This window comes from Sceloporus occidentalis, unplaced genomic scaffold (genome assembly GCF_023333645.1).
Source record: "Sceloporus occidentalis isolate IW3139 unplaced genomic scaffold, rSceOcc1.0.p SCAF_7, whole genome shotgun sequence".
Classification (NCBI taxonomy): domain Eukaryota; kingdom Metazoa; phylum Chordata; class Lepidosauria; order Squamata; family Phrynosomatidae; genus Sceloporus; species Sceloporus occidentalis.
In genome coordinates, this window is record NW_028316987.1 from 18,603,574 (window position 1) to 18,628,474 (window position 24,901).

The following is a 24,901-nucleotide window of genomic DNA, read 5'->3' on the forward strand; positions in this document are numbered from 1 at the left end:
GAAATAACGCAAAGATAAGCGAAGGCAAAAGGGACATAAATGGCAACTTTTTACTTTCGGAACTTCCTGAACATAAATAGCTGCTGTTTTTGTCCCTTTTGCCTTCGCTTTATCTTCGTGTCATTTCACTTTGGCAGTAACATTGTGGAAAAAACTTCCCGCATTTGCAGTTTTTTCCTAATTTAATTCTAATTTAAATCCTGTTGTATTGTAGTGTGATAAGGTCCTAAGTCATTCCACAAAAGGCTTGGTTTCCAGACCTTTGATCACCTTGGCTGCACTGTTCTGGACACATTCCGGCTTGTCAATATCCTTCTTGAACTGTGGCACCCAACTGGCCACAGTCTTGCAGGTGAGATCTGATCAATTCAGAATTGCACTGACTCTTTCGGCTGCTGCATCACACAGTTGATTCATGTCTAACTTTGAATCTATTAGATCACAGTAGGATTAAATGATCCAGTATTACAAACATATAGCATTACACTGTTATCCCCACACCTAAATGCCAAGGAAAGAAATTTCTCTGTGGGGATCCATCGCTGACCGACCCGATCCCTATTATCTCAGGCCAAAGCAGAAATAATCAATTGACACTGCTTTAATTGCCTTGGCTCAGTGCTAGGGAATTCTGGGAACTGTAGTTTGCTGTAGCAGCAGAGCTCTCTGACAATGAAGGCTAAATGTCCCTCAAAACTACAGTTCCAAGAATGCTCCATCATTGAGTCAGGGCAATTAAAGTAGTGCCAAACTGCATTATTTCTGCAGTGTGTGTTTGCCCCTCCTTGTCTAATATTTACTAGAGATGTTCTAACCTGGGACAGGGGTTTATGCTCCTGTGCATATTTTTAATGCTTTTTTCCTTCCACTGAAATAGGTTTGTTGAATTGATATTAATGATGAGGATGATGATTGTAATAGGGATACAATACTTTCTCAAAATACATTACAAGAATAAAAATAGGTTAACAGGAAACAAATGCATTGACAACACCGGATGAAGAAAAATGGTATTTTTAACCTGTGAGTCATTTTCAGGTTTGACAAAAGCATCTTTAAAAACAAAGTTTTAAAAGTAGTTGTGGACAATTTATGGCTCTCAAGGTATTGTTGGACTGCAATTTCCATCTGCCCTAGCCAGAGATGTGGGTTTATGAGAGATGCAGCCAACACATTTAAAGACTTGTTAAAATGATTGAAGGTTGTAATTTCCTTAGAGCATTGAAAAGATCAGCAGCCATTACAGAGAAGGCACTGTCCCATGTGCTCAGTAATCTAACTCATCTTAAAGAAGGGTACATGAGTAGGGCTTCCAAACCACATCTTAACATCCAGTCATGATCACTCAAGGAAGTCGTTCATATCGCCTGGTCCCAAACCAGTAAGGCCTTTGAAAGATCATTATGACACTTTGAGTTGGGCTCGCATGTTTACTGGGAGCAAGTGAAGCTGGGAAAGAATATGTATACATGCAAATCTCCACTGCATTAATATTACATTATGACCCTTTTAAAAAATTGAGTATTATATCACACACTTTAGTATGCCCTCCATTTTCCTTTTAATGTTTAAGTTTCCTTCTTTCTCCTCCCCAAATTTCCATCTAAGCAGCAGAAAGATCAATGGGTCTGGTTTCTACTTCCTGATATTCATTTTTGTTAATGGCTAAGAGCAAAGCTTTCAGTTAAATTAGCTTCTTAGGGCAATCCTGACCATGTGCCTGCATTGAGACTGGAAAAACCTTAAAGTGATGCAGCCTACTCTGAAGAGTTTTAGATTCCTTTGAGGTAAGGCAGGTAATTTCTGAAGTGGTCCAAAGAGAATCTTAGGCCTGTTACAGACTGCCAAAATAAAGCTGCTTCGTGTCTCTTTGGAGGTATGCTATTTAAATGATACATGCATCCTAAGAATCCGGAAGCTGCACCAAAGCTGCACTCCAGTGCTTAGGAATGGAGTGTGGCTTTGGCGCGACCTCCAGACTCTTAGGACCCATGCATCATTTAAATAGCATACCTCCAAAGAGACACGAAGCAGCTTTATTTTGGCAGTCTGTAACAGATACTTCAGTACCATCTGAAAAGGTTCAAGATGACAGAATTTTAATTGGCGAAAAACAACAATGTTGAATCCAGCTGCTGGTGCCCAAGGAATGCTGTTTGCAACAATACCATTACATCCCACAGATATTTACTACTACTGGTTTCAATATGAATCCAAATTCTTACCAAGCATTTCTAGAGCAATGTTGGGGCACTGTCATTAACCTATTGATCAAAAGGAATGGAGCTAAAAGACCAAGGCAAAGCATGGGGGAATGGACTTAAATGTAGATGAGCAGAGGACAGGAAACTGTAAACCAGGCAGTGGGGGCCAAACGTTATCCCTGTGCCCCACTTTCTGGTGGCACAAGTGATGCTGAAAACATGACCTGGAACTGGAAGTGAGTTTCCATGTCTGGGGATTTCAGTTCCAGGGGCGATGGAGCAGGAGTTTAACTTTGGGTCTGATCTGTAAGCAGAACAAATCATTCAGCAGGCATTTTCTTATATATTTAATGGGCTCTTTCATTTTTTTATGTTCAGAACTGGAAGTGGAAAAACCCCACAACACCTGTAAACAAGAACTTCAAAAAGCCTGAATCCCCTCCCATACTTTCAAACTAACATTTAAAGCCTTCAGCAATGCAGTTATAGCCTTGCCTGCATATACTGCAACTATCAATTTCTCTTATTTATAAATGCTGTTGGAAGAATATTTCATATTATCTTGTGTAAAATGTCATTCCACAAGAAGCTGTTAATTACACAGTATGTATGTTACAGGGTCCCAGTTCAAATTCTTCTCAAGCACTTTGTTGAGATACCCGATACCTCATTATTTCCAAAGGGCCAATTAAAAATAAAAACAGTAATGAAACATAAAAGTGCATCGTGTTTTAGACCACAAATGAACAAAACGTTGATCGGACAAAGGTCAGCTAAAATCCCAGGATAGATTCATTCCAAAGCATCTCCTCGTCTGATGGCCCATTGGCTTCCGACCTTTTTTTCTCTTTCTTATGTTTTTTGCTTTCCTTTTCAGAAGAACTCTCTTTATTGCTTTTGTCTTTATTATGCTTTGACTTCCCCTCACCTGTTGAATCCATTTCATCTTTCTTTTTCTTTTTCTTTTCAATGTCCTTTCCCGAATCTGTCTCTTCTTCACTGTGTTGTTTTCTCTTAAGCTTTACCGGCTGTTGGAGAGGACTTTCCTCTCCCTCGCTGATACATTCTTTCTCCATTCTGGAGGCATTTGACAGTTTCTGGCTTCTCTCGTAAGACCCAGTGTTATCGGCATTACTGGATTCTACTGGCAATGGGTTGTAATTGCAATCTTTGTTGATGGCCAAGCGAGACACTTGCTTTTCTGAACAATATTCTGTGCTGCACTGGGACATGGGTCCATTTTCTAGTTTTAGGGAGTCCTTGTCAGCTGGTGACTGATGTAGCAATGGGTTTTCAAAAGAATATGCACTGGTTTCTGAGAAAAAAATGGAATGCTGATCCAGTTCATAAATATCACAGGAAAAATGATCCTGCTTAGATACAAATATATCCTTATGACCATTAATGGCTTTGCATTCTTTATTTTTAAACTTTTCCTCTGGCTTTCTAAATTTAGTTTTTGGTTCTAGTCCTCTAGCTTTTTGCATTGCAATGTAATCTTCCAATTCATCTTGGAAGGAAGCGTATGTTATCTTTGATTTCTTCATCTGTTTCGCAATCATGTTCTCTCTACAAAAATTAAGATAAAGTGTCAAGTAAATGGAAGATAAAAGATGCCATATGAACCACAAAAATAGCTGAGGTGAAAATGACTAAAATGTTACCTAAATCACTTTAGGTAGATATTAGCAACATATAGATTTAGACAGTCCAGTCCTACACATAGTTACTGGGAAATAGGTTTGAATCAATTGGGTTTAAATCTTAATACAAGTTCCTAGGTCTGTTAACAATAGCGAATAAAGTCTATGTTTGCCAATTTATCAAAACTGGACAAACCTTTATATTTATAGCATATTTATTCAATCATATAAACAGGATTCAGGAATGCAGTTAGAAAGGTGATACCTAATTATAATTTCAGATTGCTACAATAGAGGAGGCACACCTCAAGATGAGATGAGAAAACATTTTTTTTTCTGTGAAGACTAGCTAACACGGTTTGATCAAAATTCATCCTTACAAAGCAAGAATAGTTACGGTACTTTTTAAGTGCTTTTAATGGTGGAAACTGTGTTACTGATTTGCTATTTGGGACTATTAAAAATGGAAAAGGGATTAATATTTTTTTAAACCAGTGTGGCATAGTGGTTGAGTGTTGGGACTAGGTCTCTGGAGACCAAGGTTCAATTCCCTGTTTGGCCATGAAGCCCACCCATGCTCTTAGCCTCAGAGGAAGGCAATGTCAGAAATGACTTGAAGGCACACGACAACAAACTTTCTTTTCACAATTCTCCTACTTCATGAAAAACACCTACTTCATTAGAGACATGAGGAGAGCCAGAGCAAAGGTGAGAGCATCAGTTTTAGCTGGGGTGGGGGCAGTGTGGACTGCAATCTGTGTGAAGCACCAAGTTCTCATTTTTTGGCCTCTTAAAACTACCAGAAAACTTCCAAAGCAGACCTTGCCTCAATTTTTTAAAAAATAAAGATTGGCTGATTTTTCAGCTAAAATTGATGCAACAAAACACACAACGATGTAGTAGCTTTAGTCCACTAACCTTCTTCCCCACCCCTGCAATGCCAATGAAACAACATATGGACAGGCAGAGATCCCTTGCCCCAGATTAACTCAACACAACCACAATAGTCCATGCACTGGTAACAACCCTCTCCCCTGATTAGACTACTGTAATGCGCTCTACATGTGGGTGCCCTTGAAGATGATTCAGAAACTCTAGCTATTGCAAAATGGAGCAGCTAGACTACTCACTGGAACTTCATACTGATACCATATAACACCAATTCTAAAGGAATTGCACTGGCTGCCAATACACTTCTGGTCTGAATTCAAGGTACTGATGATAACATTTAAAGCCCCAAACAAATTGGGAACTTGATACTTGAAAGAGTGCCTCTCTCTATATATGCCTGCCTGAGAATAAAGATCTATTGGAGGGTCCTTCCTCTGTGTCCCACCAGTATAGGAAATACATTGTGGGAGGATATTTATTAATTTAGGTATTTATACCCCGCCCTTCAGCCCTATAAGAGAGGGACTTCTCTGCAGTTTCACCCCAGGAATTTCCTTCGCTTATAGAACTGGCAGGTGCCATTTTAGGACTAAGTCAAGACCTGGCTTTTTATTACTCCCTCAGGCCTAACTAATTTTATCCAAGATGCATATGTCATATGGTTGAAATGTTTAAGCTTATTCTAACCAGCTTTAAATAATTTGGTTTTAAGTGATAAACTGTTTCATATATTTTTTAATCTTTTTAATTGTTTCAAATTGATTTTATTGTAAGCTGCCCTGAGATCTTTGGATACAGGATGGGAGGCAGTGTGGTGTAGTGGTTTGAGCATCAGTTTGAATCCCTGCTCAGCCATGGAAACCTACTAGGTGACCTTGGACAAGTCACATTCTCTCAGCCTCAAAGAATGGCAATGGCAAACTCTCGCTGAAGAAACTAGCCAAGAAAACCTTATGATAGATTTGCCTTAGGTTCACCATAAACTGTAAATTACTTGAAAAAACACAACAATCAATATTTCAATAAATAAAATATAATTTTAAAATGCAGAAAATAAATATGATTGATTATAAAATATTCTGCAAGTGGTGGAAACACGTGAAAGAACAAACAGAAGACCGGTCTCCATAGAAACTTTTCCTGAAGCCTGCTGCTATTGCACAGATCAGAAGAGATGGAAATAGTAATATAAATTATTCAAATAATAAAGTACAATGCGTGCTGAAAGCCGCACGATGGAAATATAAATAGGGCTCGAGCATACGCACTATTTACCTTACGTGGGGTGGAGGGTTCTGGAACGGATCCCTTGCATAAGGCAAGGGCGCACTGTATTAAAAAAAATCAATGTTGAGAAATTCTGAATGACATTCCAATTGGGACCTATTCTGCATGAAAATTCAATGTGTTTTTCTGCACAGAAAACAGCATTTTTGTGTGGAAAATAGCATTTCTGCATATAAAAGTGGTCTGTTGCACAGGAAAAAAATGTGCCGAAAATACCATTTTCTGTGCAAAAAGCCCACTTACATGATCTTCCACTGGACAATTCCCTAAAAGTGAATATTCTTTAAAAACTGCAGTTGTTGACAACTTTTTAACAGCAAGAAGGAAAACTGTGAAATTACTTGTTTTTTTTTTCCTTGTAAGAATGTAATTTATAAAGATTTACTAAGAAGTCAGGAAAAAAAAACTGATCAGGAGAAGTTCTCCTTTCCTCTCAGAGTCCAAAGCAACAACTGTCTCTGAAGTGCTCCAGAATGTTCTAAAGGCAGAGAGAAAAACTTATTTAGGGTGGCAGAACTGTTCCACCCCTATTCCTGTGTAAGATGGGTGGTCAAGAGTGGGCACAGCCACCGTGTCTGATGTGATACCACTAGTTCCTTGGCCTCAGCACTGGATGGAGCTTTCTTAGCCAGTGTTTCAGGTAAGGAATTGGCTTTCTTCCTTTTCCCTGAAGGGGAGGCAAGTGGGAAGCACAATCAACCATCACTTCAAGAGCTGGCTGAATCCCAAGGGTGAGATTCAACCAGGATCTGAATAGCCACCAGATTGGGGCACACACAGCTCAAGAATCAAAGACAGCTAGGAAAATACTTACTTAATCTGATGCTTATTTCCTTGCATATGAGACTGGTACATCTCTATGGATGAAAGGCTGATGCTGCAGATGGGACATACATAATTGCCCACTCCAACTGCTAAAGGAACAGAAATGCATGGGTTAGAAGCTGCAGTGGAATCAGAGTGGGGTGCGGGGACTGTGGGCCATACCAGCTGACACCCAGCCTAAGGGGAGGTGAGACCACTGCTTCCCAAACATTTGCCTTTTGCTAGAAAAGGCTGTGACATTCACCTGTGTCCCTTTAAAATGCTGAAGATGGTGCAAATGGGGTGAGACTCAGTGGGAGGAGAAGGGAGAGGCATCAGCTGTCTTTAAATTAAAGTGTACCGGAAATTTAATTATTTTTTAAAAAATTATTTAAAAACATCACATCTTACCAAATTCACTTTAACCACATGAAACTATATACATGTAAGTACATTTAGGACTTTATCACACGTGAGGAATTTCTCTTAATTTCAAATGAAAAGAAAGTGGGGCCAGAACGCATTCACGTGAATTTGCTAGTTCAGCTAATTTACGTGAATGCGAATTGTGTTCGAACTGGCTTCCCATTGCCCCAAAATAGCATGCCATTGCCTGAATTTGTGTGTGGTAGTCTATCACACAATAATGTGAAACCCCATGATTGTGTTCAGATAGCCATTGGATTATACTTCCAATTTCCCTTGTCTGATAAACTCCATTGACTGTTAATGTGATATTATAATTTAAAGCTATAGTTTTCATTTTTTTAGTTGTTCATGTCACAATTATTGCCATTACATTCAATAATGTATGGGAATTACAATTTATGAGTAACATTAATATAAAAGCATTATATTTGGGTGTGGACTGGTACTGGTCCATAAGCCATCTGAGGCTGGTCGCCAGTAAGTTTCCAGGAAAGAAAGAAATGGTTGGACCACAAGGGCACAAATATTATACTGATCCTTGGTGTATTAGAGAAATGAGACTGCTGGCCCACTACATTAGACAGCCTGAGAAGCACTAATGTATATGTTGCATATGGTACTCAAACATTTATACAAGTAACAATTAATACTAGTAGCTAAGGGGAAATCTACATTTTTCCTGAGAAGATAATACAACTGAGTGCTGAAATACACCATATGATGAATGTGTTTCTAGAAAGCGTAGAGAAGAATATGATGTCTGAATGTTCAAAATGCCCCAGATATCCACACACTCCAACCCTTCTTCGTGATATGCTGGTGTCCTATGTGCAGGGTTTTCTTTTAAAAACATAGAGAAATATGAATGCAAAGTGTGTTTATCCCACTTGCAGTCTATATTGGTGAGAGCCAGTTATATTATGGGAGTCTATTCTGAGTTTATATGATGTGGAAGATGTGCCTCAGTGCTGTTTGCTTACCATTGGCCTTGGCTTCCACAGGGATGGCACTTGTTCCCATCTCAGCTAGCAGCTTCTTACGGACTTCATTTCGTTTGTGCTTCTTGCCCACATAGTGTTGATTGGCCATTACAGGATTGTTGAAAGAGACTGAACAGAGTTTGCAATACTTTTCTGGATCATCTTTATCCAAAGTAGTTGCATACAATGAATGTGGGTCTTCAGTCTTACCGTCTTGTGAAGTCTTTTCAAGAGACAGTTCTGGTGGAGGTGGAATCCAACTCCCAGAGGAACCTGAATAGCCAAAGAGAGAGAGAGAGAGAGAGAGAGAGAGAGAGAGAGAGAGAAAAGAGAAAGAGACAGATTAAGGATATCAGATTCAGGATACTCTGAGATAATGCAATCCTTCTAACACCCCCACCCCCCACTCCAGTATAAAGAAGGACCCCTGAAATTAAATCGTTCAGCATCCAACTCCCTGGTGGGCAAAATCTTACTGGTGTTCCACAAGGGGCTCATTACCAAGCCTATGCAATGTTCCTTTTCTTCACCTCTGCACTGTATGAAATGATCAGGGGGTGGTGAAGAGTTTAAAGGGAGCAACCTAGACCACATCACTTAGATGTATAGAACCACTGAGTTGGAAGAGACCACAAAGGGCCATCCAGTCCAATCCCCTGCCATGCAGGAACTCACAATCAAAACATCCCTGACAGATGTTTAAAAACTTCCAAAGAAGGAGACTCCACCACACTCTGAGAGAGCATGTTCCACTGCTGAACAGCTCTTACTGTCAGGAACTTCTTTCTAATGTTGAGGTGGAATCTCAACTTCTCTGATGAAAATGGCCCACACCTCACCATTTCACTTCTGGCAAATGGGTGATATAAAAACAATACAGAAAAGCTCTAAGTTTTCACCAGGTTCTGGTTGAGGGCTTTGGCTGGGCTGTTGAGACTGATCTGAGAGCAGCTTCATTTTTTTGGTATGGATCTTTCCCAGGTAGTGTGATTGGGCAACCACTGGAGATGTGAAGATCATGTTGCAAAGCCTGCAGTATGAATTTTTGTCAGCATTTGACTCCATCTGGAATTAAAGGACAAGACACTGAATCACTTAGTGTTCAAGGATGGTAGTACTCTGATTCATTCCTTCCCTCTCTGAATGAGTTGATGGGGAAAGCTGGAGCTCAAAAGGAAAAGGAAATAAAAATAGCATATATATATATGGTTAAAAAAACTGAGCTCCAAATTGGGCTTAAAAAGTATATTCCAGATGAGAAAAGGATAATCTGCCTTGGTCCAGGCCTCAGAAGCAGAGAAGAACTGCTGGACCTGATCCTCTTCCCCATCATTATTCCCTTCTCCTTTTGTGTTGAGTGTTTTTAGATTGCAAGCCTGAGGGCAGAGAACTGTCTAATAAAAATAGATGCTCTAATAACCGCTCTAATAGCCTTTAGGGCTGAAGGGCGGGGTATAAGTACTCTAATAAATAAAATAAATAAAAAATAATCAATATATTTTAAGCGTTTTCTTATGAAAAGGGAAAACCAACTAGTAGCTGCAGCCCATGCTAGACTGAGCCACAGGAAATTGTCGGAGGGGCTTGCAGTATGCGGATTCCTTTGCCATTCTACCCCTTCTCTACATCTTAGGGCCCTTTCACATTGTATAATTATAGTTCTATGATTCCACTGTCGATGCCATGCTTCCATCGGTTGTAGTTAGATGAACACTAGAGCTCTCTGGCTAAAAATTCTAAGTATCTCTCATTGGATTCCATAGCATGGCACTATGGCAGTTGAAGTGGAATCATAGGTCTATAATTGAAAGGTTTCATAAATGCATGTCCACAAGAAGAAACAGTTTCAAGGGGGAAGAGAGCCAAAAGGTTAAGAATGGGGTTGTAACATCTGGGAAGCTAAATGACATTACTGTCTGTATGAAATTAGGTCCTGAGGTAAAGCCATTACCAAGGGTTCAGGATAGGGCATCTTCACCTGGAGATTTTCTTGCTTGCTGGGCTCCAGTCCCTGCTTTTGTTCACCATGTATTTGCAAATAAAATCGGACTTTCTGTGCATGCTTTTTGCCCTGAAAAACAGAAGAATCAGCTTTACATCATGATGCATTCTGCGAAAAAAGTTAGTAAAATGAGCTATAAATCACCTCAAATAATATTTATAAAGAAAATAATCCAGCAGCTAAGATTATATAAGAAAAACACTGGGTATGGGAGGACACTCAGTATCAAGCATGATCATGGTGATCTGCTTAGTGGATGTCCTTAGACATATTCCTTAGTGACAGCTCGACTGGATTATTGTAGCATACTATACATGGGACTATCTTTGAAGATTCTTGAGAAACTTGAACTGGACTAGAACGTAGCACCAAAAAACACGACAGTGCAGTAGCATGCTTGCCCGTTATTATTTCATGCCCATTAATTTTTCTGGGTAGAATTCACACTGTTCGTGATTACTTTTGAATAGCTCAGGATCAAGATAACTAATGGACTCTCTCCTCTCCTTCCAGCCTGGCTGCTTCATCAAATCTGCTAGGAAAGTTCTTCATATCCTGCTTTCAAAGCATGGTTAACACTAAGAGAAAGTCTTTTCTGCAGCTGGGCTTAAAGGATGGAACTCTTTGCTACAGAAGGTTCATTTATTAATCTTCTTTGATTTCTACTGTCTAGCCATGATTGTTGTTTTGGTAAACCTGTGATCTGGTGAGCAGAGGATGGTTTTCTGGCTAACCTCTGTGTTCTTAGATTGTTTTTCACCTGCTCTCCCCATTACCTTTGTGGTCACTGGATTGTGTTTTTTTTTGGCCAGTCTTTACTGCTTTTAAACAGTTACATGTTTGTTCAAGTCTGTGAACAAAGTGGAAGGATGAGGCTTGCTTGCTTATTTGTTTTATTGGTAATGAAAAACACAATTTATATCACTAAATGTGCAATAATACCACACTTACTTGGATTTTCCCTATCAGCATTAGCCAAAATGTCTTATACTACAGATACTTTCAAAGGACACTTCAGCTTCAGCACTGCAAATCTAGGCGAGAGAAGGAAACCTTCAAAGGATGTGGGTTTGGAGGACACTTTGCAATAGGCCTGGATTTCATGTTTACAATGTTGTGATGCCACTCACCACATCAATGGAATTAAAAACTAAACAAGAAATTCTTACACTTGGCTTGGTGTGTCCATGAAGTCTCAACTATAACCACACATCAAAAGGCAGAGATGCATCTTACATAAATCAATACTGAAACAAGTTGGCCTACTTCTAGCTTTTTACTTATCTAAAGGTGACTCTAGTCAAGGTTAAGAAAAAGTCTGTCTGAATGTTTGGTTATGGCCAGAAGTGGAATACAGAGAGCAGAGACAAAAACCCAGTGCTGTGGACCTGGCTTTGGTGAGACAGATCCAAGAAAATACTATTTGGTTTCAGAGAATGAGAGCTGTTACAACGAAAACCTCAAAGAAAAACTCTATTCTCCAAGAGTGTGAAGGCATTTACTAGAAGAGCAGTGGATGGTTCTGGCATTACACTTCTGCACATTTCTGTTATTGCTGGGACTATTGGTGATCATCTTGGCTTTGTAGCCAAAGCTACAAAAACTTGTACAGAGTACATATCCTGTACAGAGATAAGGGGCAAGGGCAAACTTACATCTATACAAGGAGGTGTCTAGTATCTATTTGGGGGAAGGCTTGAAAACCTCCAACTAACTTGAAAATGCATGAGTGTAATGCATCAGTGGGATCCTAGTGCTTGGTGGTTAACTCCTCAAAGGTGTATATTTGAAAACAAGCAGACATGTTATATATCTCTATGCTTATTTCTTAGCAAGGCAACTGATCCTATGCTGGTAACTACTGGGACCATGAAACAACACTGACATGCTCTGTCTCAAATCTTACCTCATAGTGTGCTACTCTTTGTGATTCAAACTGTAGCACGGCCCCACAAATGCTACAAAATGTGTCTGTACAAAGTTCTTTTCTTGTCACTTCATCCAAAGTCTCATCTAAAGTGAACGGTTAAGGGTACAGCGTCAGTTACCAGAACACAGCCAGCCATTTATTTATGGGAACCATACTGGAAAACCCAAACACATGATAAAATAAGAGAACCTGTCCCACCTACTACATGCCTTATCTACTTCTGATACTTCAGTCAAATCAAGCAGTCTATTTTAAGGTAGATTAACAAATAGATTTAGGCCTGAATGTCTGAGAAAATGAATCCAGTTTATCAGTTCCAAGTATTTAAAAACCTTTTTACAATTTTTACTGCTATAATTGAACTCAGTTAATTCAGCCTCGGGCTAATTGTTTTATAAAATGGGATACGCACATTTTTCTGACCAAGGCCCTTCATTCTTTTAGCACAGTGTAATTAGACTACAGTGTAATTATGCTGGATCCAACAGTTGTGCAAGTGGTTGAGCTAAGGGCACCATGAGTTTAAGCCCATCCATGCCACAATAATTGATTAGCTCTCTACCCAAGTCAAAGGTGTGAGAGAGGTCTGCCTATGTGCTTGCAAAACAACTGGATGCGTTAGAAGTGAATTTACACAACCTCCAGAAAAGTGCAACTGCTTGTGCAACAATCTTTCTGGTAGCATGGCGGCCCAACAAGCGCCTGACCATTGGGTTTTTCTAATTTTTAATCTTACTCCAACAAACTGTAAGCTTTATTTCCTTAGTACCGAGCTGATTATATAATTCTATAATTAAAAAAATAAAATGACAAATGCCATCTTTCTATATAAAGGGCAATGAGTTTAATCCAAGATGTAGAGTTTTGGGGTCAGCATAATAATGGGTTGATAAATTTAAAATTTTACTATATTTTTTTCTTTGCATTTGAACAAATGACTCAAGGGCATTACAACGTTACAAAAAGCACAATACTGTAAATTTAAGTAAGTACTGGAAGATCGTTTAATACCTTCACTTTTTACTTTTTTCTGTGTACTTCCAGACACTGATGTCCCTAAGGTTGGTGTCACTCAGTGTGGAAACTCATGGTGTCAACCCCCCCCCCCCCCATTGACCTCCCATTTCACACCATACAGAATACATAGTAATGTTTTTGCACTAATGTTACTCGTAAATCATAATTCCCATATACCACTGAATGTAATGCCAATAGTTGTGACACAAACAACTAGCAAAATTCAAATTATACCTTCAAATTACACTATCTTATACACAAGCTAAATGTATTTACATATACATAGTGAAGACTTGGTTAAAATCTGATGTTTTTAAATAAATTTTAAAAAGAATAACATTTAATTTTTTAATTTTTTTTGGAAAAATTTAAAATTTTGACATTTTAAATTTAAATAAATTATGGGGCCGGGGCCAAGTTCACATTTGCCAGCAGCAGGGAAGACACGGGTTTTCCTAAAAGACACGGGAAATAATCCACTTTCGGAAAAAACGCTCCAAGGGGGATTTGTCCTGGATCAGGTGTGAAAGACCCTAATTCTGATGTGCTTAAACCAGTGCCAATGGGAACGTCTGACTTTTAATCCGGGTTACAATTCGGTAGAAAAAGTAGTCTGAATGGCCCCTAAATAAGCCAAATCAGACATGATATCAAACTAGGGACACAATTATTTGCTAATTCCATTCTTAAAGGAAGCCAGCCAGCCAATTTTGTGTTAGGCTCTTAACCTAGACCAGACCTGCACAACTTGGCAGAAGGTAGGGGCCAAAATTAAAATAAGCCAAACTTATTCGGGCCATAGATAGATGTTAATTAAACATTAATGAATTAATAATATCAATTAGAATCAATTATTATTAATTCCATCATCCTCTTCATCTGCCCGACCCTCTTACTAGCTTTCTAGTAGACTTTTTATTTTGCAAACTTGAATTCTTCCAGTCAGCAATCTCACTCTGAAGCTACAAGGAGCAAAGCAGATGTTCCCTCTTACTGGAAAATCTACTGCCCGCAGTGCACAAACTCAATTTTGTACGTTCAAGAGGATATTCAGTATTTACAAATACATGTAATCTCCAATTTGGGTGACAGATGGTGGTTTGGGGAGCAATTTATACATACCGAGTGGGGTGGACAAACAGCAGCCCATGAAGCTGCCACGAAGGAGCTGCTGCTTTAGAGGCCAAATGAGGTCTTTTAGAAAAGACTGACAAAATTGTACTTTTATGTGTTGTTGTGTGCCTTCAAGTAGTTTCTAACTCAGGCAACCCTAAGGCAAATCTATCATGGGATTTTCTTGGCAAGAGTTGTTGGGGTGTGTGTATGCCTTTGCCATCCTCTGAGGCTGAGAGAGTGTGACTTGCCCAAGATCGGCCAGTGGGTTTCAATGCCTAAGCTGGCGATGGAGCCCTGGTCTCCAGAGTCATAGTCTAACTCAGACCACTACACCGGACTGGCTACCAGATTGTTATATAGGATTTCTTACTCCCAAGAAATAAAAACCAGTACACCTAGGGTTGTCATGTCCTCGTGTGGTACTTCTTTCAAAGGCAGGAATACAGCAGCCATATTTGTGCTGTTTTCTCCATTATTCCTGTTTCCTATAGCAAGCAGGACTTCTTTAGCACAGTGCAAATGAAGGAAGAGGATGATCATAACAATTTGTTGAAGACATATGTGGGCATGCAAATGCAGTAACTGCACAGATCTACTGCTTCAAGGCTACATTCCACCTCTTTTCCACAAATAGTTCAGGTGAAATGATAGAAAGGCACAAATGCAGAAGGTATGGTGCCAGCTGACAGAGTCCGATTGCAGCAGGTACTTTGTGTGTTCTCATTTGGTGTTCAGCCTGTTCTTGACTAAAGCAGGCTAAAGCGTAAAGCTGCTTTCCCTTGGACACCCTCCAAAAGGATTTAAAGTTTAGAGCTGCTTTCCCTTGGACACCCTCCAAGAGCTCTGGTTGACAACTTCCATCATTTCTCCTAACTGACCTTGCTAGCTGGGGCTGATGTAGCCCAAAAGTACTGGAATTCAACAGTTTGAAGAAGGATGGGCTAAAGGATAATGTTTACAGTCGGGGATACTAATAGATAAAGCCTTTTCAGTGTACACTGAGGAGACATCAGTGGCATGGAGCATCTTTTGCTGCCTGAGGCTGATGGCCCAACTGCAACTCCTCCTGGATAGAGGAGCCTGGCTATGGTTTTCCAAGTTGGCCTACAGCAATGCAATGCAGATACAGGTACTTTAGAAGAATGTCAAGAAGCTTAAGCTATGGTTCAAAGAATAGCTGCTATGATATTGAGAATGGTCCTTGGCTACATATCTCATCTTTGCCTAAAAAGCACCACAGGCTGTTGAATCATTTCCAAGCCCATTGAAAGTGCTGGTGCCTACATTTAAAGCTCTCTATAACTCAAGAGCTGTTTACTTGAAGAAATGCCTGCTTGCATTGAATAATTTCATGCATTCCGAGCACGTTCAGAGGCCTTTGTCTGTTTCTCCACTCCATATAAAAGAAATAGGTAGACCGGTGGGTGGCAATGGGGAAAAGATTTCCTTAGTGGGCTCCATTTCTGAATTTCCATCTCCGGAGAGGTTTGACAGGTTTTCACCTTAAAGGACAGGAACTGCAGGAGCATCTGCTTTTTCTACTGCTTATTTTATTCTTTAAAGTCTACAAAGTTCCACTGACCATAAAGTAATGAAACACTTGGTAGGTCCTTCTAGGTCTAAATCCAGTTGTTAGTCCAAATAGAACAGACCCAATGAATCAATGGGACTTACACACATGCTCACTTACCTAGTGCCATTAATCAAATGAATCTACTCTAATCTGGACTATCAACTGGATTTAGTCCAGAGGTAGAAACAGTGATGTTTTCCAGATGTTGGACACTGCTCACCCTTACCTGCCTGGTTATGGCTGACAGGAATTGTAGTCCAACAAGATGTCAGAGGGCATGATTCATACCCCTTATTTAGTCCCTTGGTGGTAGGACCCAACTTGTGGAATGCTGTTAAGAAATCCACTAAACCCTAACCATTCTTCTTTCAAGAGACAAGCAGACATTTGCCAAAAACAAGTGTTCACGAAATCATTTTATGGTTTTAAAATACATGTGTTGTACTTTTTGTTACTGAGTGCTTTGTTTGCTACCTTGAACTGCCTTTCAGAATGAATCTGAATTCCTATTTATCTTCAGTGCTCTTTCTGTTGTGGCCCCAAGATCACATTCCTAAGTGGTTACCAGTAATCTGGATGTCATCACCAGTGAATGTTCACTGTCTCAGTTAATATCATTTTGCAGGCATTCATGTAAACACTCTTCTACCATTCTCTTGACAGTTGATCCATGTTGGAGTGAAATAGCTTTTAAAAAAACCAAAACAGGGCCAGGGTGTAAAGTGTAAAGATATACAGCTAAACACTAAAGTTAGAATCGTTCAAGCCATTGTATTCTCCTTTACCATATATTGATGTGAGAGTTTAAAACGTGTAACAGAGGGACAAAACAGCCCAGCTAAAAACGCTGGTGTTGGGGTGAAGTGGGGGCATGCTGACTGCACGACGCACACCCTGACGCCGCCCCATGCCAGTGTCACGGCGCTCCTTTGGCACAGTGTTCAGATGATGCAGGCTAAAAGGAGCACTGGAAAGTGCCACTGCAGCGGCAAAGGCGCCTTTTTGAATGCTCTAAAAGGAGCGGCATTTTGCCATTTGTTTGGAGCCAGCAAAGCGCTGGATTGGGGGCTCAGCTTGCAGTTGCCACAGCCCCGATGTGGGGCTGGAAGGGGAGGTGGGACGCTGCTCTATTGGGGTGGTCTGTTTTGCCCCAGAGTTAGAAATCCTATCAAAAAGATATACAAAAAGAACACCTGACACATATACAGATCTGCTCTGTGTGGTTCACTTCCTATTTTATTTAGTCTGTCAATAGTTCTGGCTAACAGTGTGAAATATAAGAATGTGGGTTTTTTTGTTCACATTTGATTGTGATGTAAAAAAAGAGAAGGAAGATATGCAACTGAAAACAATGTTCTCTCTTGTTTTATGTCTGGAATTCCTGCTAGTTCCATGCTGCAAATTTCTTGTTGTGGTGGTGAGCCCACAAAGTGTTTCTGACTTATGGTAACCCAATCATGGGATTTTCTTGACAAATTTCTTTAGAAAGTTGAGGCTGAGAGAGTGTAACTTGCCCAAGGTCACCCTGTGGGTTTTCATGGTTGAGCTGGGATTCAAATCCTAGTCTCCAGAGTCATCGCTGCAGCATATAGGCCCATAACAACCTTGGTGAATGCTCTTTGAACTGCTTAGTGTAAGAATGCACTACTTATATTGGTGCACATAGAAATCTGGGTAACCAGATTTACACTGATCTTTATGTCTAAGGACTGCCAATTTTGTTCACAGCTAGGACCTAAAGACATAGATTTCAAATTAAATGACACGGTACCTCTGTACATATTTTGAGCCTAGTAATTTGTTTCCAATGTAGGAACCGAACTGAGATCAAAGTCCTTTCATGCATTAGTCCTCTTTCTTCATTTCAGTAGCCAACCAAATGGAAAAAAGCATTTTGTTTTTGCTATTGTTAAACTACTGCCAATCTAGTTCCTTTAAACATCTTACATGTATGATTAAACCTCTGAGAGAACTTGTGCTTGCCAATTTTCTTTACAAGAGTGATTTATTTTAAAATGTTTAAGTCACGTCCTCTTTCAATAGCTAACGCTGAAAGGGAAGTTACTTCTCCCATCCCAGAGAGAACACTTCCATAAAATAAGGAAGGATCTTAGAGCAAAGCACATCACCAGTGTTCAAGTATTAATCACAACTATCTGAACACTAATGGTCTACAGAAGAGGTGGACAAAGTGAGCCCTGTTTCAAAATGCTCTCCATTTAGAGCATGACTAAGAAGCATAAATTTACATTCATATTTGTGTTTTTAGCTTTTATTTGGTGCCCTACATTTTGCGATCCTGTACATTTTCCTCAAATGTCCTCCTTTGCAGTTATAACATCTGGTCACCCTGTCCAAGGGGGCTAATGCAAACTTCCACTGTTGCCAACTCCAGTCTAGAGATATTAGGTTTATAAAGTGAACTCCAAGAAACTCCTGAGGTTTTATTGTAAATTTTATTGTAAATGCATGTTGTTTTTCTATGCCTAATAAAGGTTGACTGACTGAAATATAAAGTTTATAACTTTGGTTAACAGAATGTAAGTGGAAAACTACTATGAAGTCTGTTGATGATACTGATAGCTCTTTAGGTAGCTGTTCACTTTCTCTGCATCTTATTCATGTGATTATACTAAAAATGAGCAATAGCTAAGTGATGACCCATCACTGAACAAAACCTCCTCTATGATCTCCAAATTTTTACATTATTATGTATTCATTATTTGCTTCTTCTTTGGATATTAGTTTGAATATTATGATCCTGGACCGGTTCTATGTAATAGACTTTGGCCCGGTACATACCTGTTGGTAAGTCTGGGCTGGCGGCGGCCTAATTTCCTCCGGAGGGAAGCTGCAGCCGCCAAACCGCACGGCTTCATTCTGGAGGAAAAAGAACCCAGAAAATCCGAGTTCTTTTTCCACCACCATAGTTATGTCCAAGTGCACCAGTGATGTAAGTAGCGCAGCGTGATGCGACGTGAGGACGCTATGCATCCGTTACATCATAATGGCGGAGCCCATGTACACGGGGCCCCGGCATTATAGCACCGCCAGTACATGCTAGGATAAGGGACTGTGCGGTGGCCACGCGGTCCTTAACCCTAGTTACCCCTCCGCCACGTCACAAAGGACCTGTCTGTGCCACGCCTTTGATTCTTAGATCTTTAGAAATTACTGTACTCAGATCTTTTCAATGATTGTACGTTGAACACATTCTTTGCTCTAATTAACTGGTTTGCTTATAGACAATTAAATGAGAGATGGAAAAAAAGAAGCTGTGGGTTTGAAACATCTAAACCTGAATTTGAAACTCAACCATGTACTGATGATGATCATTAGATTGTTAAGATGTATAAAATGATGTTGAGATTTGAAACTGAAGGGAAAATGGTAAAAGACTGTATGGTGAAATAGGCTTGAAATATTGGTTCTCCAATTTTAATGGCAAAATTGTTGGTAAAGTTTGAAATTTACATTGAGTTATGATTTGAGGGAATTTTTAAATAAAATGATGTAGAGTTGGTATTTAATACCAGACAGATTAGTAAAAGGTTTAAGAATAATTCAAATGAGTGTTGGGAATAAAAACAGTAAGTTTGGACTTTTAAAAAATATTTGGTTATATTCACTAGTCAAAACACTTGTATTTCACTTCCACCACCAGAAGGATTAAAGAAATAGTATACCTAAATGCAGCTGCTTGTTTTACACGGTTTCCCCTGAAGACTATGGTGTCTTCAATACCACCACCAGAAAGTAACCCTCTTGGACCATGTGATGCACATACATCCATTAAAATAATAAAAGAGACCCTCTTGCGGTTTAGTAGCCTAAACCTACAATAAACTATGAAGTCCCAGTTCAAATATTACCTTTGCTCTAAGTCACAGGTGGAACTACACTGCAACCTGGAGGGCTGAACTAAGCGATTTCAAGCTTCTCTGGAGGGAGGGCTGCATTGCCCCATCTTGGCCACACTTTTGGTAAACTGAAGTGATGTTGTTTTCTAGGCACCTCTTCACCATTTTAGGGCAAGCTCCCTGAAACAGCATTATTTGGTTTACCTCCTTTAATCCAAGGATTTGTTTTCAGGCAATGGGGTGGGGAAAGACAGCTCAGTTCCATAGAGCTGCATATGGCTCACAGGCCACATGATCCCTACCTCTCCTATACACTCACTGTATAGCCCTATGCAAGCTTCTCTCTTTTGTACTCTGTCCTCCTCCCAATATTAATATTCCTGAATGAGGAGATGAATATTTATAGTGTTATAAGCTTTAGAAGTCTGTAACATGAAGTGATTTTAATGCTCCCTCAAAAAAGCTTACAGATGTTTACTTTCTCATAGGTATGCATCTGTCTGTGTTAACCTTTGTAAGCTGCCTTGAGTCCCAGACTGGGAAAAAGATGGGATATGATTAGAATAATAATTTGTGATAATATACCCACAAGTAAGTAACAATGCACCTTTATTAATAAAGAGTGATTAAAAAAGAATGGTGCAAAACTGAATAACAGCTTTACTTTTGCATCTTTCTTTTTGAAAGATACAGTTGCTCCTTGCTATTTGTGAGGGATCCATTTTGGACCACACCCTCGATAGCAAAAACCGCAGGACCACCATGTGCATGTGCGCCCACTAAAAAAAGCTGGGGTTTGCCATCTGCGGAAACTCAGACCTCAGGATGGCAAGTCCACAGATGGCATGGGCACACTGTACATATTTGCTCTATTTGCACAGCATAAGCAATTTGTTTCCCAAACAGCAGACCCATCAGTTTTAGCAAACTAAAACAAGACTATGGTGGGAATCTCAAAGTCATTTTGTGATGGGGTATGTGAGTGTGTGAACATGGATTTAAAGGGGCAGGTACCACAGAGCAAAACCTTTGGTACATCTCCAATTGTCCAGCCCCTATCCACACTAGTTAACAACCTTTGTAAGATAATTATATTCATTTAACAAATGAGCTTGCAGTGCAATTCTATGCATGCCTACCCCAAAGTCCCATTTATTTTAATGAGATCTACTCCCAGGTAATGTATCTAGGATTTTAACCTTTATTGTGTTGTTTAAGAATACTGTGTTCAACTCAAGCTAGAGTAGATATCTGGAAATAAGAAAGAACTTTTATTATGGTGATAGTATTACTTTCCCTTGCTCTGAATTTTCATGTTAAATGGGAATAGAAACTGCAGACAAAGAGACATAAAAGTAACCGCCATAAAGATATCCTTCTGAGTTCTGCTGGGGTGTGAATAAGAATTTTTTGGCAATTCACAGGCTGTGACAGTTTGAATGGGATTTTAAATATCTCACCGCAGTCTCCTTTCCACCCAGCTTCTCAAAACCTGCACATAAGATTGTAAGCCTGAGGGCAGGGAACCGTCTATCTAAACGATTGTATGTACAGCGCTGTGTAAATTTACAGCGCTTTATAAATAAAGGTTAATAATAATAATAAGAACTTTCTACCATATATGCATTTTGGAGTTGCTTTTCTAAGACCAAACGAAATTGAAAAGGTGTAGATCAGCTGTCAAAATGGGGAGGGCACAGTACAGCAGCAGAGTACATGCTTTGCATACAAAAGATCCAGCTTCAATTTGTGGACTCTTTGAAGAGATGTTCAGTCAGTCAGACCAGAAGTGGGCAACATGTGCCTCTGCACATTCTGCTGAACTTCAAACCCCATAACCCTTTCCCATTGACTGTACTGGCTAGGGATGATAGGAAATGAAGCTCAGCTACATCAGGCAGGCCGCAAGTTGTTCACTCCAGCTTAGATGGAACAATGGCTCACGCAATATCATGCTATTTTATATAAGGAGAGATCTTCCTACTCAAAGGGGTGAGTTTAAGGTGTTTCCCCCCCCTGTTTCTTGCTAGCTGGAGGGGCTTGTTTGTTTGTGTACATTCACCAAAGTTTAACATTTCACTCATGTTACTGGATTTTCCACCAGAATGCTCATAGATTGGAAGGCCCTGAAATCTCTTACCACATATTCCTGGGTAGTGGTCAGTTTTGGGTTGACTCTTGGCCAACTAGTTTCTCTACAATGTGTTCTGATTGTAGTAGATACCATGAATCATAGAGTAGGAAGAGATGTTCACAGACTCTTTGTTTAATTATCTGCTCTAGAATCTTTCCTAGTATCGATGTCAGACTAACTGGATGAGGTAGGAATCAAGCTATTTTGGGCTGCACAGAGGAGCCTAAGACACTGGTTTCTGCAGTCAGCACTCACTGGCAATGTTACATTTCCCCAACTTGTCTAATGGATGCTGTCTGTGAAGCTCACTGGACACCTTCACACAACCTAACTCCACTCAGTTCCTATCACACAGCAATGATACCTTATTTTCAAACTTATGGCTTTGTTGTGCTTTATTATCCTTTTGGATGAATGCCATTTTGAGTGTTTGCCAGAAATGTGGGATGCAAAATTCCAGACAAACAACTTTAAAGCATGCCAAGGGAAAAAAATGAAACAGATTGTTCACCTACACTTGTAAGATCCAAGAGTGATGCTAAAACTGGTCCAGGACCTGGGCTAAATGCAATGTCAGTTCCACCCAGAACTGGCCTGCTGAAATCATCAGAACCTTTGCAACCTTCCAACAGGGATAGAAATCCAGCACCACTCCAGATCTTGTTGGATTGCATTTCCCAGCATTCCTCACCACTGTCTGCACTAACTACGGATGCTGGGTCATGCAATGGAACAACAGCTAGAGGGCGGTACAATGGTCTCTCCTGTTTCTGAAAATCAAATTCATTTCAAGGGGTCAACAATAGCAGGTACTAACCATTGACTGGTTGTTACTGTGTGCCTTCAAGTCATTTCTGACTTATGGTCATCCTAAGGCGAACGTATGATGGGGTTTGATTGGCAATATTTCAGAGGAATCATAGAGTTGGAAGAGACTATAAGGGCCATCCAGTCCAACCCCATTCTGCCATGCAGGAACTCTCAATCAAAGCATCCCTGACAGATGGCTGTCCAGCCTCTGTTTAAAGACTTACAAGGAGGGAGACTCCATCACTCTCTGAGGGAGTGTGTTCCACCATCGGACAGCCCTTACTGTCAAGAAGTTCCTCCTAATGTTGAGGTGGAATCTCTTTTTCTGCAGCTTGCATCCATTGTTCCGGATCCTAGTCTCTGGAGCAGCAGAAAACAAGCTTGCTCCCTCCTCAATATGACATCCCTTCAAATATTTAAGCAGGGCTATCATATCCCCTCTTAACCTTCTCTTCTCCAGAGAAGAGGTTTGCCATTGCTTTCCCCTGAGGCTGAGAGAGTGTGACATGCCCAAAGTCACCCAGTGGGGTTCATGGCTGAGCTGAGAATCGAACCCTAGTCTCCAGAGTTGTAGTCCAACACCCAAACCACTAAACCATGCTGGCAACAATGGATTTAGTGCCTTGTTTTTCCCCAGGCTGGGCCATGGAAACCCACTGGGTGATTTTTTAATCTGCATATGAACTCTTTGTAATGATTTTACAGTGTTGTATTTTAACCTGGGGTTTGTGTGTGTTTTGTATTTTTTTTTTAATTAAACATTTTCAAACAATGCAAAATAACAAGTTGAAAAATAAAACAGGGTTTATGTGTTTTCCAGTAGTCTCCAAACTGTGCTCTGTAAGGGGTTTTGGACTTCAGCTCCCAGAATCCCACACTATTGGCCAACAGGGCTGAGGCTTCTGGGAAATGAAGTCCATAAAAAGTGCTCATAGTACTTCTACTGCTCTGGCTGCCTCCTGTTGCATTCTGGGATTTGCAGTTTAAGGAGAGAGCATTTGGAATTCTCAGCCAGGGAGCTCTGAGGCCTCACTGAACTACAAAGCCCACAATGCAACAGGAGGCAGCCAGAGCAGTCAGAGTGGAATAGCAGCACTATAAGAGGGCAGTGAGGTATGTGCCTGGCCCTGAGGCGGCTGCTTCCTCCTTCTCTACAGCTTCCATCCGGGTCTTTCTCCCTTCATTTTCTAGACTCCCCCAAATCCCTTAGAGCAGTGACCTTTATGAGATTTTGGACTTCAGCTCCCAGAAGCCTCAGCCACGTCGGCCAATAGTCTTGGATTCTGGGAGACGAAGTCCAAAGCCCCTTAAAGAGCACTGCCTTAGGAGCTTGGCGCTTGACACTCTCAAAACGCTTTAAATGCGGCCCCGTTGCATTTTGGGTTTTGTAGTTCAGTGAGGCTAGTTTAGTAGTCTAAATGCCCCTCTGTAAACTACAAGTCCCAAAATGCAACGGGAGGCAGGGACCTAAAGCGACCCAGTGTGTCACTTTCTACTCCTCCTCCTCCTCCTCCTCTTCTTCTCCCCCCGCCGCCGCCGGGAGCTGAGGGCTCTCTGCCTTGCTGCCTCTCTATCCTCCCCTCACTCACCTGCTCTCTGACCGCGGGGGGGCATTGAAGGGGATGGGGAGTCCCCTTCTGCCCTCTCCCGCCCCGCAGAGACAGCAGCAGCAGTAGCAGCCATGACTAGGCCCCGCCCAGCCTCAGCGACGCAAGACGTGGAGGGGGAGGAGACAGCGGAGTAACCGGAAGTGGGCAAAGCTCAACTCACGAAGGCGGAGCCTCTCTCGTAGGCGACTGCTATGGGCGGAGCAACGGCCCTTATTTCAAACTACCCCGCCCCCCTCTTTTCATTGGTGGCTAGGCTCTGTCAGTCACTGCTCACTATCCAATCAGACGTCGCTCTGTCGCCTCATTGTTCCCGCCCACTGGATGAAGAGTCTATTTAAAGGAATCTGCTTGTCTTTGGCAGAGCCTTTCTGTGGGAGGCTGCACGATGTGAAGTTTGGTCCAAAACACATTGCAGAAATAATCCAGTTTGAGACAGTTTTAACTGCCCTGGTCCAGTGCTAGGGAGTCATGGGAATTGTAGTTTCTTGTGGCATCAGACCTCTCTCTGACAGAGAAGGCTAAATGCCTCACAAAACTACGTTTCCCAGAATTCCCTAGTATTGAGCCAAGGCAGTTAAAGCAGTCTCAAACTGGATTATTTTTGCAGTGTG

At 40.7% G+C, this 24,901-nt stretch overlaps 1 protein-coding gene across 2 annotated transcripts; it reads right to left on the reverse strand.

Annotated features, from left to right (window-relative positions):
- Positions 1 to 2,155: 2,155 nt before the first annotated feature.
- On the reverse strand, positions 2,156 to 24,404 carry LOC149309342 (zinc finger matrin-type protein 1-like). 2 transcript variants are annotated; one of them, XM_089532264.1, is made up of 7 exons: positions 24,270 to 24,404; positions 12,147 to 12,253; positions 10,217 to 10,309; positions 9,138 to 9,303; positions 8,239 to 8,511; positions 6,840 to 6,939; positions 2,156 to 3,773 (listed from the first exon to the last, which is right to left on the reverse strand). In XM_089532264.1, exons 1-7 carry the CDS (start codon positions 24,361 to 24,363, stop codon positions 2,978 to 2,980), a joined length of 1,629 nt encoding a protein of 542 aa, XP_089388390.1. In that variant the 5' UTR covers positions 24,364 to 24,404; the 3' UTR covers positions 2,156 to 2,977. The 2 variants fall into 2 exon arrangements, with proteins under 2 accessions (XP_089388390.1, XP_089388389.1); XM_089532263.1 differs by having other exon boundaries at positions 10,190 to 10,309.
- Between the last annotated feature and the right edge of the window lie 497 nt (positions 24,405 to 24,901).

Bases quoted from the DNA above. Each gene is read 5' to 3' on its own strand.
- LOC149309342 (XM_089532263.1), bottom strand. From the start codon at position 24,363: ATGGCTGCTACTGCTGCTGCTGTCTCTGCGGGGCGGGAGAGGGCAGAA. The intron at 10,310-12,146 runs GTAAGATTTGAG...TCTGTTTTTCAG, and splicing joins AAAGAGTAGCACACTATGAG to GGCAAAAAGCATGCACAGAA. The intron at 6,940-8,238 runs GTAAGCAAACAG...CTGTTCCTTTAG, and splicing joins TGTGGAAGCCAAGGCCAATG to CAGTTGGAGTGGGCAATTAT.